At 44.2% G+C, this 20003-nt stretch overlaps 1 protein-coding gene across 1 annotated transcript in view; it reads left to right on the top strand.

Annotated features, from left to right (window-relative positions):
- Positions 1-18708: 18708 nt before the first annotated feature.
- Positions 18709-20003, top strand: part of DCUN1D1 (defective in cullin neddylation 1 domain containing 1) — a 36298-nt gene continuing 35003 nt past the window's right edge. Inside the window, exon 1 of the mRNA XM_045031407.1 lies at positions 18709-18987. Within this exon, the coding sequence (XP_044887342.1) occupies positions 18907-18987 (81 nt within the window). The 5' untranslated portion in view covers positions 18709-18906. The remainder of the gene's footprint in view (positions 18988-20003) is intronic.

Below are 20003 nucleotides of genomic sequence, written 5' to 3'. Positions count from 1 at the left end.
CAAAGCATATGAGACCAAAGGGCCCACCCATAAAGTAAAGTGCAAGGTGATCAAGAAAGATGAAGAGCTAAAATAGCCCTTTGGGGATTTAAACATGTAGCATCCAGGAATCTATGTATAGCATTCGAAACCTGATGTTTAGACTGTAAACCATCCTCCCAAGCCAATGTCCAAAATCAAGCCTGTATTTTATGACATTTTGTATTAATGTCGAGTTTTGAAAGCATTCCAGAATGCACCATATTGGCATTTGATAACCTTAAATTAAAGGTAAAAAATTTTTGATGATGTTCTTGTTGTCCTCTGTAAGTTACATTCATTAAAATTTTCCCTGGCAAATGTTGTGCTCTCTCTAGTGGCCAACTTCTGCAAACTTCTTTTCCCATCCCTACTATCCCACCACACACATGCAGCCTTCAATAAGTCTCAGGGCATAAATATTAATTATTGTTTATTTGTGTTACTGTAGTGCCTACAAGCCCCAGACATTAACCAGGACTCCATTGTGTTGGAACCTGAACAAACCCAGAACAAAAAGACAGTCTCCTCCTCACCCCCAAAGAGCTTGTGATTTCACATACAATGGTGTAAATCCCAAATAACTCAGTCCGTTACATTAGTGTAATGATCTGATCCAAAGCCCATTGAAATCAGTAGAAAGACCTGCTGGTTGCAGTGAGCTGTGGCTCAGATCCTAAGTGAGAGGAAAATCAGGCCTTTATCTATGCTGCATAACCTAAAATACCCACCACCCAACGTATCCAACAATTTGGGGGACAGAAGGAAGAGTGTGTGTGTGTCAATAACCTCTTTCTGATATGTCCTTAAAATATTTGAATCTAAAAAGTTTGGTTTGTATTCCTTAACATGTTAGATTTCACAAGGGGCTGGATCTGACCATCTATCCAGGGCTGGCCTTAGGGAAAATGGCACCCGCTAACTTGTATTTTGGTGCCCATGCCCCCCTGGGCTCCCCATCCAGGGTCCTGCTGCCTCCCTTGGCACCCCACCCATCACCCGTGACCCCTGCTGCCTCCCTCGGCTCCCCACCCCCACTGCCTCCCCTGCCCATTGCCCCAAGCTCCCTTCCATGGCTTCACACCCTAAACCCGCCCCACTCCTTGCCTCTTGCCCACAGTGCCCTGGACGGTCACCCATCTCCCACCCATAAGGCCGTCCCTGCATCTGCCTATGGGTGTAGAATCTAGATGCTGTTTTTATGATTCTGTGGGAGTGTATACTTGTTTCCATCACTTCTTGGACTTTTTAGTTCAGGTCATTATCCAATGGCAGATTTATCTCCAGGAGAGAGCAGTCTTGTTTGGACTTCACGAAACTCTGAATTTACTGCTTCTTTTTGTGGCTTTGAATGGCATTCTAATATAAATATATAGAACTAAAGTGAACAGTTCATATGCTCTACTATGGCTATGTTTATACTCTAGATTACCTCTATACTACATTTAACTACTCTCTTTCATGTATACAATGTTGTTGTAGCCACGTCAGGCCCAGGATATTCGAGAGACCAGGTGCGTGAAGTAATAACTTCTATTGGAGCTTATTGTGTAAGCTAAAAAGCTTGTCTCTCTCACCAACAGAAGTTGGTCCAATAAAAGATATTACCTCACCCACCTTGTCCTTCTACTGTCTTTCACGTAATTTTAACTCTTCTTAAACATTACAGTAAATTTAAAAAAAGTCTAATAGATACAACCATATGTTCTTAAGTTAATCGAAAATTTCCCTCAGCAGCAAATGTAAGGCATTTTTGTTTACACTTATTGTAGTATTGCTACTACCATAGCTGTGTCTATTTTTCATGATAATCATTTTCCTCTTGTGGATATTTTAATTGGCATGAATGAGAATTTCATTTCTGTAGCTGAGAAAAGAATGGACTTCTTTTATCAAACCTTAATGATTTGGGCCCTACCAATTTAGGCTTGGCAAGCTGGTCAACTGACCACCTGTTATTTCACAAGGGTCAAATATTGTCAAATATTCCAGCAAGAATACCCTGATGTAGACCGTAGTCTGCCTTTTTGATTGCATCATGGTCCCATTTGCTAGCAAGCCTACTTAAATGTCTTGATCATTTTACTACGTGCTAATGACATCTTTCTGGGGGGGAAAGGTGAACTAACTGAAACCTGAGCATCTTGAATGGCTGGAATCTTCTAGAACAAACATTGTATGTATGTATATATTTATTTATATGCTAGGTCATCGGTGAACATGGTGGTTTACAAAACACCAGCCACAGTTTCTGCCCTGAAGCGTTTACAATCTAAACTGACTCGATAAACATACAGAAATTAACTCAGAAGGGAGTTGGGGAGGGAGAGGAGAAACTTTGTCCCCAATACAAAGAGAAAAGATGCACGGCATTTAAGCCTCTCCCTTAATAAACAAAAGTATCACAGCTATTGTCCCCCCACCACACACACACCCTCAACAAAGCAAACAACCTACATTAAACGCTCATGTAAATAATCCCCATGCCTCCCCTTCTGTACAAAAATCCCCTTCATAGCTCATCACAAACACGTATCCCCAGCCAAACCTTGCGGCTGATATGAAAATGTCTATGCTAATGACATCACATCTCTGTAGTGGCTCCTCCCTTCCTGCACTGTCCTTCCTCCTGGTGTTGCTTATGAGTCCACTGAATTTGCTGATGGGAGGAGGGACCGCCTCTGTCCTCGCTCTGCATGGGATTGGGAGTTTGAAAGGGTTCTGGGAGGAAGGAGGCAGCAACACCAAAAACACTTTGATTGGCTGAAATCTTTGGGAACAGCAGCAGTTAGAAATAAAAGTGAATGGCTATTGGTTGATTGAAAGACAAGAGATACTTCATTATCTAGAGAGCATTCCAGAAGCAGTACGATATTAATAACAGTGACATCAATTATACAGAGTCAGGGAGAGCCAAAATCAGTTGTATGGAAATTTTTACTAGACAGGAACATAGAAAAACTGTTAAAAGATGACTTGCATCCGATGAAGTGGGTATTCACCCACGAAAGCTCATGCTGCAAAACGTCTGTTAGTCTATAAGGTGCCACAGGATTCTTTGCTGCTTTTACAGATCCAGACTAACACGGCTACCCCTCTGATACTTGTTAAAAGATAAGTGCAAGTGTAAATATTCGTAATAAAAATAAATATAAAGTGAGCACTGTACACTTTGTACTCTGTGTTGTAATTGAAATTAATATATTTGACAATGTAGTAAACATCCAAAAATATTTAAAATAAATGGTGTTCTATTGTTGTTTAACGGCGCGAATAATCACGATTAATTTTTTTAATCACTTGACAGCCCTAATTCATAATAATAACTGATGCAGCAAGCCCAGAGGTGCCGGGGCTATGAACTGCCAAGCCCAGAGGTGCTCAGCCCCGGCAAGCCCTGGCACAAATTAAGCACTGGGTGGAATATTCACACCCCTGAGGGACATAAGTTTTGCCGGCATACGCATTAGTTTCCGCATCAGATCGTTGCTCTTTTAAGACTTCCAAAAGCATGCTCCACACCTCGTCCCTCTCAGATTTTGGATGGCACTTCAGAATCTTAAACCTTGGGTTAAGCACTGATCCCACCCAGTGTGATATGAATGACACCAGCATAAGCGCTCGTGTGCACAGCACTATGTCGGTGGGAGAGCGTCTCCTGCTGACATAGCTTATGCCAGTCACAGATGTGGGTTTTTTATGCCAATGGGAAAGAGCTCTCCCGTTGGCTTAAAGTGTCTTCATCAGATGTGCCGCAGAACCCATCATCAGCATGGAAGCATGTCCTCTGGAATGGCGGTTGAAGCATGAAGGGACATATGAATCTTTAACGGCGCGAATAATCACGATTAATTTTTTTAATCACTTGACAGCCCTAATTCATAATAATAACTGATGCAGCAAGCCCAGAGGTGCCGGGGCTATGAACTGCCAAGCCCAGAGGTGCTCAGCCCCGGCAAGCCCTGGCACAAATTAAGCACTGGGTGGAATATTCACACCCCTGAGGGACATAAGTTTTGCCGGCATACGCTATAGTGTAGACATAGTCTAAGACTAAGTCTATTGGAGACCATAAAGTCTTACTCTTTTTTGTTGCTGTTCTAATTCATTAGTGCTTTAAAATATTTGACCATTTTTGACATTGATAATGTTTGACCAGTCAACTGACCAGTTATTTTTGGACTGGTCAAATGCCCAACCCTGTAAACCAATTTAAAATGAAACATAATACTTTGTACTGTAAAATATTTATTTCATATTAGCCCCTTTAGCAAAACTGCACATGGTTTTGGCACTGGATTTCTACCCTTTTATGTGTTTGTGGTGAAGCTAAAAATGGCAAGAAAAGTACAGTTAATCCCTGTAATATTTCGTCTTGAAGTTCTAGAGAATTGTAATCAGTTGTTTAAACCAAATTGGTTACAAGAACAAAGAACTCTGTGTACGCAGGTATGAACGTGCAAATCTAGACATTGTTATGCCAAAAGTTACTAATGGTTTACCCCATTATAGGTCATTGATGTATGAACACCCAGACATTCTGCAAGGAGAATATGTGAGTTAAAGCATTCTTCACTGAGATTCCTTTGTAATCGAAAGCACAAAAGGAGGGTTCACATCCAAGCTCATCTTTGAAGGCCACGTGGTCCTAGAATGGAGTTCGGAGCTAAAGTTTTCCCAGGTGGAAAGCTCAGGGATTGAAGTAGGAAGAGAAAAACTGTTTTGTTGAGTCTCTAGATTTGTGGGAAACCCTAGACAGCTGCTTCCTGGTGTCTGACCTCAGGTTTCTGCAAAAGGGAATGCAGATTATATACACCCTTGCCCCCATTCAAGAAAACAGAGCATATGTACCTTTTGTAAATCAACAATTCCCACAAAGAAAATACTCTGACTCCACATCACTGATTTCTACTGCAAATGAGAAACTGACCTGCAATAATCCAAAAATCAGCTATTGTGTGTGTGTGACACTGCATGGAATATGTGAGACACTTTATGATATGGTTGATATCGATATTATAAAATGCTATGTGAGATATCTGCAAAAATGTTATAATTTCCCAAGTATGATAATCTTGTTGATATGTTTGTATCACCTTTGTATTGTAAGTTATAGATATGTTTGGTATATCTGTATTTCCAAATTTATATTGTGCATCTGGGTGATACCCCCAGACACATTGGCATCAACACGGCCTAGCCTGCTTGTTGGCCCATCAAGGGACATCAACTGTACAATGAACCCATTGAAAGGGCCAGGGGCTACACCTTATGACTCATCAAAGACGTACAGGGGCCTGCCTGTGAAGAGAACTCTAAGGCCTTTCAATGCCATGTGCTGTGAGTTTGTGTTTGGACAAAGGAAGTACCAGACATGTGGCAAAAGGACTATAAAGGGCAGCTGCATCATTATCTCCATCTTGTCTTCAGTCCTGCTTCTTGTGTCCATTCCTGCTTCTTACCTGTGGAGTAACTTTTCTACAAACTGAAGCTCTGAACAAAGGACTGAATGACCCATCCAAGCTGTGGATGTGTTCCAGAGGGACTTTCAAGCCAGGAAACTCGTCAATACGGCTAAGAACCTGATACATGGACTTTGAATCTTTGTATGTATGTGACTGCTTTACCATTTCACGCTCTCTTCTTATTCTCTCTTTTTTTCTTTATAATAAACCTTTAGTTTTAGATGCTAAAGGATTGGCTGGCAGCATGGTATTTTGGGTAAGATCCAGCCTAATATTGACCTGGCAATGTGGCTGGCCTTTTCGGGTTCAGAAAAAAAAATTGTATGGTGAGAAGAGTTTTTGAAATAACTTTTCACTATACTGGACCTCCGGGGCTGGAGCACCCACTGGCAGCCCCCTACCCGAGTGCCTCCTGCCTGCTGGTGGGCCCCGCCAATCAGTGCCTCCCCCTCCCTCCCTGTGCCTCCCCCCCCTGCAATCAGCTGTTTCATGGCATGGCGGATTCTCTGGGGAGGAGCAAGGCCGTGCCATGCTCAGTGGAGGGGGCGGAATGGGGCGGGAAGAGGCAGGGCGGTCACAGCTTGGCAAATAGACAATATACTTTGCCAGGGCTTCTCAAACTGGAGGTTGTGACCCCTCAGGGGGTTATTATCACAAGTTTATTACATGGGGGGTCGCGAGCTGTCAGCCTCCACCCCAAACCCTGCTTCACCTCCAGCATTTATAATAGTGTTAAATATAAAAAAAAGAGTTTTTTATGGGGGGGAGGTCACACTCAGAGGCTTGCTGTGTGAAAGGGGTCACCAGTACAAAAGTTTGAGAACCACTGCTTTAAGTGCAAAGCTCAACTCAACCTTAACTATGAGAATTGCAAATAGTGCCCCAATAATGCATGTGCCTGCACCATCTGCAGCAAAATGTGCACCTCTAGAATTGGCTTGTATAGTCATCAGAGGGCACACCATGAGACCAGCAATAGATGATCTGCACAGATTTGACATTATCGGATCGATGGACTACCAAGATGTGTATTTGTGTGTTATCTAAAAAAAACCTGCATCAGTTTGAAAATTTAAAAAGTACAAGAGAAACCAGAAGAAATATTTTTAAAAGTGATTAATGTTGGCTAACTCTGTTCCCACTGATGATGTCAATGGGAATCTTACCATTGATTTAACAGAAGCAGAGTTAGATCGTTGCTGAGGGCTTTAGAAAATCCTGCCATAATCAATTGTGTCTTTTTACCACATGTCTTGAAAATTCTCATATCTCATGATTGTCCATCTTTTATATATTACTGCAGGACATACCGTAGATTTTTCAGTGCATAATTCTAATTCAGAGTACCTCAAAAGTGGCTCCCAGAGGATAATGGTGTTTATCGATGGGTGCTAGTTCAGTGCATAAATTTCTGTCGTCATGTTGAAAATTAGAGGAAATATACAGCTTCAAATCTATCATTCCTATGTTAACTTCCAATGCGCGTTGTTATTAACACCTTTCAGTTGTTATAACAGATGAATATGGGTAACTTTGTCACAGGCCAGAATCTTGTCGTGTCAAATAATTATAAGAATTATGTTCCAAGCTAGCTCTGTAAGCTCTAGTTCTGAAAGAGCAATTCAGAATATCACTAACTAGACAAGGAAAGAAAAAGTCAGGACAGGTGGCAAAAAATGCTCTAGGATAGTAACATCTGTTGGATCTGATTTGTGTAGTCTGTCCATTGGAGATTTGATTCTGTCACTCATAATCGTAGATTTGTAGATTTTAAGGTCAAAAGGAAACATTAGATCATCTAGTCTGACCTCCTGTATATCACAGGCTGTTATACCAATATAATAAAAAACCAGCAGGATCTTATTAAGAGGGATAAGGCAAAGATGCCACATGTATTGTAAATATAATAGTAAAGCAAAAGACAAAAGCAAACAACGTTGTTTTACTACTTATTTCTATCACTACTTATTTCTTATACACACACACACACACACACTGAATATATATATATATTCATTCACACAATCATTCATTCAGGTTCTGTATAGATGTTATAGTTACCAGCCTAGACGTTGCTCATGCCAAGTTACTGGCCAGGTATCTTGGTCATGAGGATGGAGCCGAGTCTGTGTCAGATGCATCTGATGCTCCTGGAGGCTGGCAGCAGAACCATAGACTCAAAGTCCTTAGTCTTCAGAGTCCAATTTTATAGGAATTTATTCCTATGTCAGTCCATGAGAGTTGCTTCATTCTGCTGTTGCTAAATCAATCAGCAGGTGGCTGGCTCCATGTTATCAGATGTTTGTTTTTTCTTCCTTTGAGGTGTGGTGGGGTGGATTCCAGTTTACCCTCCGGGGGTCATCTGGTTGATCCCACTTGACACCTTCTTTGGCCGACACTGAATTCTTCAGGCTGGTAACTCACTAACCATTTATTCATTATTTAAACTAGGCACTCATTCACATACATTCTCTATCTTAATCACATCTATTTTACTGTCTCTTTACCTTTTGGGGTGTTACCAATTTATGTGAGACTCCCTGTCTTTTAACAATTAAAAATAAAGTGAGATGAAAACTTACAGAGGGTGGGGGTCTCTATCTATATACTATAACAGCTACTGTTTTGGCTTACTTAGAGTTAATTAATGTTTAACAAGTTTTATACAAAGTATTTCTTTGAGCAGGCTTCACACAGACACAGCTGGTGGCTTGCGGGTTAGAGGCTAAATGTTGGGAATCACATTTACTTCTAATATAAACCTTCAGTTATAAAGTATCATTTAACAATAAATCATTTCTAACAATAAATCAGCCTGGAGTTATGATGTGCATAACTCCCAATGAAGTTACTATATTTCCTATACACAAAGAGCAAAATACGCACTTTTAGTATGCATGATTTATTTTAGAGTAAGGAAAACAACAGAAGAAAGTACAAGTGTAAAACCTCCGTGACAGGGAAAACAGATTGTCTCTCAATCGGCAAGATCCTCTATCTTGACTCCTCTCCCATCCCAAGCCTACTCCCTTGGCAGAGAGGAAGAAAGACTGTCTACATTTTAAATGTATAGTACACAGAAAACAATCATAGGTGTGAAGGCAGAGCCAGGAATATAGCTCAAGAAATTCTGGCTCCCAGATTTGTGATCATTCCTTTAGATGCAGCTTGCTTACAAGAATTCTGAACTAAAGTAGAAAAAGTTGGGATCTGTTTACAGCTTCAGATAACATCTATGAGGATTTATCACTGTCATATCAAATTCCTTAACCCCTCACAATTTACCTAGCCACTTGAAGTGTCTTAATTTTTCAGATGGATTTCTCACTTCAGAGGGGCTAATCAATTCTAGGAAGTATTCAGTATATCGCCATAGAAAGACTGGATTTATTCACATCCTATATAAAGTCACCTGAAATTGATGAGGACTTAGCTGCATGACACGAGGCTTTTAAACATCTCCTTAGATCTTAGACTCACTGACCTGATTTCTGTCACTACTTCATACTGATCTGCCTTGCTCTCTCCCAGTGACACTGTCATATGGAATCTACTGATAATATTAGCTTCCTAACAATGCCACAAACCGGTTATAATAAATTATGCCAAGCTCTTATGTCATGCAGAGACAACGAGGAACCTAATAAAGGGTGAACACCCTTGTCTGTGACCTACTAATTACAACCTTCACGTATGGGCTATAGCCAATCTCCTTGTAAAATCACTCAGACTCCTACAACAGGGAAAAACAGACTGTTTTCTTCCTCCTCACTTGTCCTATAACCTTTCAAGACATTTTTCATTAAAACAACAGCTATTGGATTCAAAAGGGTTACGCTAACGATGTCAGCTGAGTAGGAGTGGGGTTGGGGGAGTAGGCCAGCTGGGCCTCTCTGTGAACATTGGGGAATCAGGTTCCTTGAGGCCTCTCTGCTGAACAGCTTTCTCACTGGCGGACAGTCCATAGGACCTTGTGCTCTGAGGTTAAGTTAAAGTTAAGCACGTGGCAAGTGTCTGAAGATGGGTGCCAGAGTCAATACTAAGCCAAAGTCATCAGGTATACTGTGTATACCTCTGATGTGCACATCTTGTTTGCAAATGGCATACTCCTGTATCACGTCTGAATCTGTTTGATATATTGTCTGAAGCTATAGCCCTTTGCCCTGTATAAAATGAACTGGTAGTTTCAGTTCACTTTCTAGTGGTCAGGTAGTCACATCACACATCACAACTAACTGGCTTTAATGGAGAGGTCAAGAACTGACTAGGCTCTGGACATGGTTATGAACCCTCGTGCTTCAAGGCATAAGCCATGCACTAACTGATGGTGGTTAGGAAAATGCTTCTAGGATAGGTTATTGTACATTATGGGGCTTCATGCATTTTCCTCTGGAGCATCTGGTAGTGGACACTAAGAGAGAGGAAACTGGGCTAGACGGACCACTGGGCTGTCACCCCTTGAAGTAAAAAATCCAGATCAGTCAATGCAGGGAAGCATGCATTGTCCATGCCCTATCCAGGGCTATCTATTTGTCACTAGCCACACTCACTTTTATTTGAAATTCATTTAAACTGGTTCTGGTATAACCTCAATTGGCTTTCATATAAAATGATAAAAACAAGACCGGGTCAGGCAGTAAACAACGAGTGTCTAGGTGTTTGCCCTATCTTAGGCAAGAGCAGTCATAACATTGCAATGGTCATGATGAGTATATGGTGCACAGATTGCATAATGCACTGTTTACGTACCGTGTATACCTCTGATTTGCACATCTTGTTTGCAAATGGCATAGTCCCCTATCACGTCTGAATCTGTTTGATATATTGTCTGAAGCTATAGCAGTATAATACACAGTCAATTCAATTTAGACAATACATTTTGAATGTATACACGTGTCTTCCAGAGATACTCTGTATAATCGGTCTTCCATCTCATGATGTCCTTTGCTTAACAGAATAATACTGTATTTATTTTAGTACAGCATATTAAGTATACATAGCGCTTCAGACAATGTAGAAATTAAGATAAAGGGGCTTGATTGTGCTCCCACTGAAATCAATGGCAAAAACCCCATTTATTAACTGGCAGTAGGCGCTCCTAATTCTGCTCCAATCGCCAATCTAAGGGCATGTCTACAGTACAAAATTAATTCAAAATTATTCTATTCCAAATTTTGGATGCGATTTTATACATTTGGTGTTGTGTGTCTCCGCTAAAGTGCATGAATTTGGCGGAGTGCGTCCACAGTACTGAGGCTAGCATCGAATGTCGGAGCGGTGCACTGTGGATAGCTTTCCCACAGTTCCCGCAGTCCCTGCTGCCCATTGGAATTCTGGGTTAAGCTCCCAGTGCATGATGGGGCAAAAATATTCTTGTGGGTGTTTCTGGGTGTGTGTCGTCACTCACTCCTCCCTCCGTGAAAGCTACGGCAGATGCCGTACTGCCAGCAGATGGTGCAGTACGGTGCACCGCCAGTCTCCTGGTACTATGACTCCACCTCGCATGTCCTCTCGTCTTTCTATCTATTCTTTTATCTAACCATTTCCCGCCTTTTTTTGGCCACCGTGAACCGAGCCGCAGAGCTTCTGCCGCAAACTCTGCTCTTCTGCTCTTGCAGCACTAGTTAATTTCTCCATGTTGTCTGTCCTGGGCTCCCGTGGAAGCTACAGAAGGCAACAATTTCCCACTGTTTTTCAGCCATCGTGAACTGAGCCACACAGTTTCTGCCGCAAACTCTGCTCTCCCACTCTTGCAGCTCTAGCGAGCTTCCCGCCTCCGTGAAAGCTACAGAAGACAACCATTTACTGCCTTTTATCGGCCATCTTGAACCAAACAGCTCTCCTACGTTTCGTGCCCTTTTTCCAGGATTACCCATGCAGGCGGCATAGTGCAGCAAGCATGGAGCCCACTCAGATCTCCGCTGCAGTTTTGACCATTGTAAATACCTCGCACATTATCCAGCAGTATGTACAGTACCTGCAAAACTGGGCAGGGAAGCGACGACAGCACGATTAGTATACTGATGAGGACATGGACACAGATGTTCCTAGAAGCACGGCATGTGGCGATTGGGAGATCATGGTGGCGTTGGGCCAGGTTCATGCTGTGGAATGCCAATTCTGGGCCCAGGAAACAAGCACAGATTGGTGGGACCGCATAGTGCTGCTGGTCTGGGATGATTCCCAGTGGCTGTGAAACTTTCATATGCATAGGGCCACTTTTATGGAACTTTGTGACTTGCTGTCCCCTGTCCTGAAGCACAAAGACACCAAAATGAGAGCAGCCCTCACAGTTGAAAGCGAATGGCCATAGCACTGTGGAAGCTTGCAACACCCAACAGCTACCGGTCAGTCAGGAATCAGTTTGGAGTGAGCAAATCTACTGTCGGGGCTGCCTTGCTGCAAGTAGCCAATGCAATCATTGACCAGCTGCTATCAAGGGTAGTGACTTTGGGAAATGTGCAGACCATTGTGGATGGCTTTAATGCGCTGGGGTTCCCTAACTACGGTGAGGCGATAGACGGAACGCATATCCCTATCTTGGCCCTGGCACACTGGGGCAGCCAGTATGTAAACCACAAGGGATACTTTTCCATGGTGCTGCAAGCACTGGTGGATCACAAGGGATGTTTCACCGACATCAACATGGGATGGCTGGGAAAGGTGCATGACGCACGCATCTTCAGAAACTCTGGTCTGTTTGAACAGCTGCAGGAAGGGACTTACTTCTCAGACCAGAAAATTACATGCCTACAGTTATCCTCGGGGACCCAGCCTAACCCTCAATGCCATGGCTCATGAAGCCGTACACAGGCACCATGGACAGTAGTAAGAAGCAGTTCAACTATAGGCTGAGTAATTGCAGAATGGTGGTAGAATGTGCTTTTGGACGTTTGAAAGCGTGCTGGTGCAGTTTGCTGACTCGGTTAGATCTCAGCACAACCAATATTCCAATTGTAATTGCTGCTTGTTTTGTGCTCCACAATATCTGTGAGAGTAAGGGGGAGACGTTTATGGCAGGGCCAGGATGGGAGGTTGAGGCAACTTGCCTGGCAGCCAATTTCGCACAGCCAGACAACAGGGCAATTAGAAGAGCGCAGCAGGGTGCACTGTGCATCAGAGAAGCTTTGAAAGCCAGTTTCATGACAGGCCAGGGTATGGTGTGACAGCTGTGTTTGTTTCTCTTGAAGTTACCTGCCCCCTATATATATGAAAGGAAATAAAGTCACAATTGTTTAAAAACCCTTCTTTATTATTTGTTGCACAACACATTGAGAGAAATCAGAAGGTAGACCGGGGTGGGGGTGGGGGTGAGGGCTATTGGGTTTAGGGGAGTGGAAAAGGAGAGAAGGACAAGTCCAGAAACCAAATCAAAAGTTCACATATGCCAACTTTCTGCTGATTGGGCGATCCTCTTGGGTTGAGTATGTGGGTCCCCGTAGACTCCCCCCTCGTGTTCTTGGGTGTCTGGGTGAGGAGGCTATGGAACTTGGGGAGGAGGGAGGGCGGTTATACAGGGGCTGCAGCGGCAGTCTGTGGTCTTGCTACCTTTCTCGCATTAGACCACCATACAGCGGAGCATGTCAGTTTGCTCCCCCATGAGCTTGACCATAGCGTCCTGCCTGCTCTCATCGCATGTGTCCCTCCTTTCTTCATGTTCCTGTAATGCTTTATGGGATTCCGCAATTGTTTGCCTCCACGCATTCAGCTGGGCCCTATTAGTGTGGGAGGACTGCATGAGCTCGGCGAACATGTCATCCCGAGTTTTTCTGCCTTCTAATCTGGACCAGTCTCTGGGATGGAGTAGATAGGGGCTGTGTTGAAACATTTGCACCTGCAGGGGGAGAAAAAGGGAGGGTAGTATTTTAAAAGATACATTTCAGAGAACAAAGGGGACACTCTTTCTCAGTGAAACAGGCAATTCATAGTACACAGCACATGTTCTTTCTGTACAAGTTAGCATTTTGCCTCTTATACTGAAGTGTCTGCCACTTTGGTGCGAGTAAGCCATCACACGCGGGCAACAGAATTTAGCTTGCAGGGAGCCACGGAAAGCCCTAGGGACATGCGGCATTCTGCTTCTTCCACATTCATTTCAATGCTTTCAAACTGCTGGGCCCTCTTTCCCATAGCAAGCAATGCCTTGTGGGTTTGCCATATAAAAGGAGGGCCTGCGGACTCTCTGGGATGATCGCTTCACACAACACCCCCACCCCCGTTTGCACCCACCGCTGGCTCCAATGAGGCTCTGAGCAGCTCTTTTGAATCAGGCCCCGCACGTCCTAAAGCCGGCCCTGGTGCTGATGGTCACCTGTGCTGATGGTGACCAAACAGGAAATGAAATTCAAAAGTTCCCGGGGCTTTTCCTGCTCATCTAGCTAGTGCATCGGAGTTGAGAGTGTTGTCCAGAGCGGTCACAAGAGAGCATTCTGGGATAGCTCCCGGAGGCCAATAACGTTGAATTGCATCCACAATACCTTTAACCCGGGATTGCGATCTCGATTTAAGTGCTACTCCACTTGCCGAGGTGGAGTACAGAAATCGGATTAAAGAGCCCTTTAAATCGAAAAAACTGGTTTGGTCATGTGGATGGAATCTTTTTTTCCCCCCAAATTAACTTGGCTAATTCCGAAATAACCAACTAGTGTAAACCAGGCCTAATTTAAACAGAAAATACAATTATATCCTGGCAATAATTATACTCTGTGGCTCTATAGCTACTTTCATTGGAGGATTTCAAAGCACTTTACAATCATTATTAAATTTAGCCTCACCACACCTTGTGAGGCAGGCGTGTAGTTTTAGCCTTATCTTGCCTGATGGAAAACTGTACTGAAGAGAAGTGAAGTGACTTGTTGAAGGTCAAACTGCAAGTCAGTGGAAATAGACTCACAGTTATGTACCTTATCTATTGTAGCATGCTAACTCCAAGTAAAAGAGAAATTAGTTACATCATGGTTATGAATGGACTGGATATATTTTGTTTTCTATCTGCTACTTTCTGCACTGAATTACTGAAAGCAGATTCAGCTAGAACTACAGCTAATTTATAAGCACCTAATGCTATAACTTGAGTTGAAGATGAAATTACTGGTTTTAACTAAGTGGAGGTTTAAGAAGTGTAACAACATTGAAACAGCGTATAGTGAATTTTTAAAAGCTAAACAATTTAAACACAAACTGAAAAACAGAGAAAATTATTTTTCTCTACATTCTATCAGTTACAGAACCTTAGGTATCACTTTTAAGAAACGCAGGTAAAAGATTTTCATACAGAAGGGCTGGCAAGTGTCCCCTTAAGATAACTGACCATTTTATGACTATACAGAAAGCTCACACAAAAGAATTAGATCATAAAATCATCTGTAGTACGTAATGGTGAATATTAGGGCTGTCATTTAATCACAGTTAACGCATGCGGTTAACTCAAAAAATTAATTGTGATTAATTGCAGTTTTAATTGCACTGTTATACTATAGAATACCAATTGAAATTTATTAAATATTGGGATGTTTTTTGAGTTAACCGCATGCGTTAAGGTTAACTCAAAAAATTAATTGTGATTAATTGCAGTTTTAATTGCACTGTTATACTATAGAATACCAATTGAAATTTATTAAATATTGGGATGTTTTCTACATTTTAATATATACTGTATTCTCTGTTGTAATTGAAATCAAAGTGTATATGATTTTTATTATAAATATTTGCACTGTAAAATGATAAGTGAAAGAAATAGTATTTTTCAGTTCAACTCATACAAGTACTGTAGTGCAATCTCTTTGTCGTGAAAGTGCAATTTACAAATGTAGATTTTTTTTTGGTTACCTACTGCACTCAAAAACAAAACAACGTAAAACTTCAGAGCCTGCAACTCCACTCACTACTACTTCTTGTTCAGCCAATCACTAAGACAAACAAGTTTGGTTGCATTTACAGGAGATAAATTCTTATTTGCAATGTCACCAGAAAGTGAGAACAGGTATTTGCATGGCACTTTAGTAGCCAGCATTGCAAGGTATTTACATGCCAGATATGCTAAACATTTGTATGCCCCTTCATGCATCGGCCACCATTCCAGAGGACATGCGTCCATGCTGATGAGGCTCATTAAAAAAATAATGCATTAATTAAATTTGTGACTGAACTCCTTGGGGAGTTTTGTATGTCCTCTGCTCTGTTTTACCCACATTCTGCCATATATTTCATGTTATAGCAGTCTCGGATGATGACCAAGCACATGTTGTTCATTTAAGAACACTTTCACAGCAGATTTGACAAAATGCAAAGAAGGTACCAACAGGAGCGGCTAGTTGTTTGGGCCCGGGGTGTCTGGGCTCCAGCAATGTTTAGGGCCCGGGGGCCCAGCTCCACAAATGTTTGGGGCTGGGACTCTCCCGTGGCCCTGCCTTCTGCCCCACGCGCCTCCCCCGAGTGCCCCCCGGCCCCCACTTGCTGCCCTCACGCACCTCCCAGGACCCCAGAGTGTCCCTGGCTCTCCCCTGAAGCTCTGGGCTGCTCTGCGGGCTCCCGGCATCAGTGCCCCCCATCCACGAGTCGCAGCGCAGGCTGTCCTACCCCTGCCCTTCTACCTCAGACCCTTCCTTTTTCCGGCGGGACCCTCCACCAGCACAGCCCCCGCCCCCCGCCCACAGTCACCACTCCTGCCCCACACTGGGCAAGGGGCAGCCCCACCTCCAGTGAAGCTATGGTGAGGGACAGGAGCAGGGGAGGCGGTGCACATGTGATGGCAGCCCCCTGCCCTGGCACTCACTAGATGGGAGACAAGGGGGCTTCCTGGACCTGGGAGGGGCCTAGGAGCACGGGCAGGGACAGTGGTGCAGGGTGAGTGTGCTGTCGGGGAGGAGAGAGGGCCCCTCCCCAGAGGTCACTGCTGCTGGCAGGGAAAGGGCTGGGGGGAGTCCTCCTCTCTGGCCCCAGCCCCGGGGCAGCCTGCCTGCACCCCAAACTCATCCCCAGCCCTGCCCCCATCCCAGAGCTTGCACCTCCCAGCCAGATCCCTAACCTCCCACACCTCAACCTTCTGCCCTAGCCCTGAGCCTCTCCTACACCCCAACGCCCCCAGCTGCAACCAGAGCCCTCATCCTCCCGCACCCTAACCCTCTGCCCCATCCCTGAGCCCTCTTGCATCATGAACCCCTCATCCCCAGCCCCACCCCACAGACCTCACCCCTATATCCCCTCCCTCCGCACCCCCTCCCACCTCCAAACTCCCTCCCAGAGCCTGCACCCCCCACCCCCTCCTGCATCCCCACCTGCTGCCCCAGCATGGAGCCCTCCTGCACCCAAACTCCCTCCCAGAGCCTGTATCCCAGACCCCCTCCTCCCCCACCCAAACTGCCTCCCAGAGCCCAGCCTCTCACCCCTTCTGCACCCAAACTCCCTCCCAGAGCCTGCACCCTGCACCCCTCCTGAAGCCCAATTCCCTGCCCCAGCCCAGGGACTGCACCCCAGACCTCCTCCCCTCACCCAAACTCCCTCCCAGAGCTTTAGGCCGGTGTGGGGCAGTAGCGTAGCTAGCGGGGTTCAGTGGAAGCAGCCGCTTCCCCTCAGGGTGGCAGGCGTGGAAGCGGCGCCTGCCGGCCGGTGCTGCCAACAGCACAGCTGGAGGAGCCATGGGGCGGCAGCGGCAGGCGGCGCGGAAGCGGCACCTGCCGGCCGGCTCTGGCAGCAGCACGGCCGGAGGAGCCATGAGGGGGCGGCAGACGTGGCCGGAGGAGCGAGGGGGCCAGCTCCTCGGCTCAGGGCTCGGCGGCCAAGCACTCCCCGCCCCCTCCCCCCGCCCCTTGCTAATGCGGCGGGCGGGGGGAGGCGAAAGGGCCCCTGTGCCTTTAAGGCCGCCTGGCTGGCGAGCCCCGCGTGGAGCGTGCCGAGCGCTGGGAGCAGGCCGGGGACAGGCGGCGACGCAGGAGGGAAGGTGAGCGGGGGGGGGGGGTCTGGTCGGGGGGCATGGCCAGAGGAGGAGCCAAGGGAGGGCGCCTTTTTTATGTTTGCTCCCCCTACACTGAAAACCTGGCTACGCCACTGGTGTCGGGGGGTGTGGAGTTTGGGGGCGGCGGGTTCTGGGCACCACCAAAATTTCTACAAGCCTGCCACCCCTGGGCACCAATGTGAGATTGCTAAAGATAGCTACAGCACTCGACCCAAGGTTTAAGAATACGCGGTGCTGTCCAAAATTTGGGAGGGGCGAGGTGTGGAGCATGCTTTCAGAAGTCTTAAAAGAGCAACACTCCGATGTGGAAACTGCAGAACCCAAACCACCAATAAACAAAATCAACCTTCTGGTAGTGGCATCTGACTCAGATAATGAAAATGAAAATGATCATGCGTCAGTCTGCACTGCTTTGGATTGTTATTGAGCAGAACCCACCATCAGCATGGACGTATGTACCCTGGAATGGTGGTTGAAGCATGAAGGGATGTATGAATCTTCAGCACATCTGGCATGCAAATATCTTCCAACACTGGCTACCATATTTGTAAATTCAACTTTCATGATAAAGAGGTTGCACTACAGTACTTGTATGAGGTGAATTGAAAAACACTGTTGCTTTTGTTTTTTTTACAGTGCAAATACTTGTAATCAAAAATAAATATATTTGTAAATGTAGAAAACATCCAAAACTATTTAAATAAATGGTATTCTATTATTGTTTAACAGTGCCATTAATCACGATTAATTTTTTTAATTGCTTGACAGCCCTATATTTTTGAATATTTGTATTACATAACAATTTCAGGATCACCCCTCTGTTCCCCCAAGCTACTAATTAAGAGGAAACAAACAGAAAAACAAACAAAATACTATTAAACACAAAGAAGAGTCATGGGCATCAAGGAGAAACAACAGCCCACTAATGGAAGAGAAGAAAATGCCTAACAAACACCCCAAATCCTGTCTCTGTCCTAAAGGGACACATCACAGTTAGAACTCATCTATCAGATTATGTTACCTGTTGCAGTAATGCTCAAGAAAGCCTAATTTATATGTCTCCAAACTGCATAGGGGCTGCTACATGATGTTATAATGATGGCAATTAGCTAATTTGATCAAGTAATTTTTCAAACTTAGCTACCAAGTTACTGCTCAAATGTACTTTAATCTTGTGCTGTGTACAGGGCTGTTTGTATTATGAGAGAGTTAGTCTCTTAGCAGCAACCACTGGTGTCACAAACAAGCTTCTCAAAAGGTAACCAGGCAACTGGTGTCTCCCAGGATAACTGACTTCACGCTCAACTCCATATCCACTTGTAATATCAAACTGACCCTCAATTGTATGGTTCCGGAACACTACATTTTCCATCGTAGGGTCTGATTCTCCTCTCCTTCACATCAGTTTAACGCCAGTGATTCCACTAGAGCCCTCCTCACCCCCTAAATTATTTTGGATTAAGTGAGAGGATGCTATATGTGCAAAGGACATGTAGCATCTCTGAACATTCAAGATACATTGATGGCAAAAGACAAACTTTCTTGAGTCTGGTAAGAGTCTATATATTCTGTACAATATTTTAAATTGTAGTGTCCAACTACGTGATCCATCCAGCTTTCCTTTATATTTTGTTATTTCCCAGCTCTGGGATGTTACCCTCTTCCCAGTATTGTGTTATCAAACTCCCTTCAGCAGCTCAGCCCAATGTCTCTATCTGTTTAACATTTGTATAGTTTGGATGGAAGAATAGGGATCAGAAAAACAGATCTGTAATCTCACTGTGCCCTTCAGGTGTAAGCTAAAAAGTGACTGTAAAAATGGTACCATGGAGTTCCATCTTCCTGTCTGTTTCTAGCACAAATGTGTCCAACCTGATTTGCAAACTCACCCTGAGATCCAAAAGTCAATCTGCTTTCTTTCTGGATCATGTATTATCACTAATAATAAAAAAGTGTCTGCTGTTCAAACTTATTTAACAATTCTGTTGTTCATAAGAACGTTACAAGATAATTCAGCTCGTTCTTCTTTATGAATGTTGAATCTGCAGAGCTAACAGGAGCATAAAGTAGTGCAGACTTATTTCTGTCAATAATGTAAGGAGCTCTGACTCTGAATACACACAGGGAGTAGATATGTTGGGTGAGAAGGTGCCATTTTTATTTAGTCACATTTCCCACCAACCTCTCTGTAAATTCAAGCCTTAAAAATGGTAAGCACGTTGGGCAGGCTCTCCTTCTGTACAGAGCAAAGCAAACTGTCAGCCCTCAATAAATACTCAGAAATATTCTTGTGAATGGAAGGATGTCTGAGATTGCAGTTACTTCCCTCGCCCATGTCCTCAAACAACAGTTGCAAATGTTTTATTTTAATTATTTATTAAAAATAAAATAAGTTTTTGCAGAACCAGTTAAATGACAGCCTCATGCTCTTAGGTTTGCAGCTCTTGCAAGAAAGTGCAGATGGATTAGGCACCCATTGCTCCGAGAGCTGGGAAATGGCAGCCATGATTTTGATTTGCATTTCTGAGTATATGTACCCCAAGTTCACATCAACAGGAGAAGTGGAT

Source organism: Mauremys mutica, chromosome 9 (genome assembly GCF_020497125.1).
Source record: "Mauremys mutica isolate MM-2020 ecotype Southern chromosome 9, ASM2049712v1, whole genome shotgun sequence".
Lineage (NCBI taxonomy): Eukaryota > Metazoa > Chordata > Testudines > Geoemydidae > Mauremys > Mauremys mutica.
This window is presented reverse-complemented; position numbering and strand designations above follow the sequence as displayed.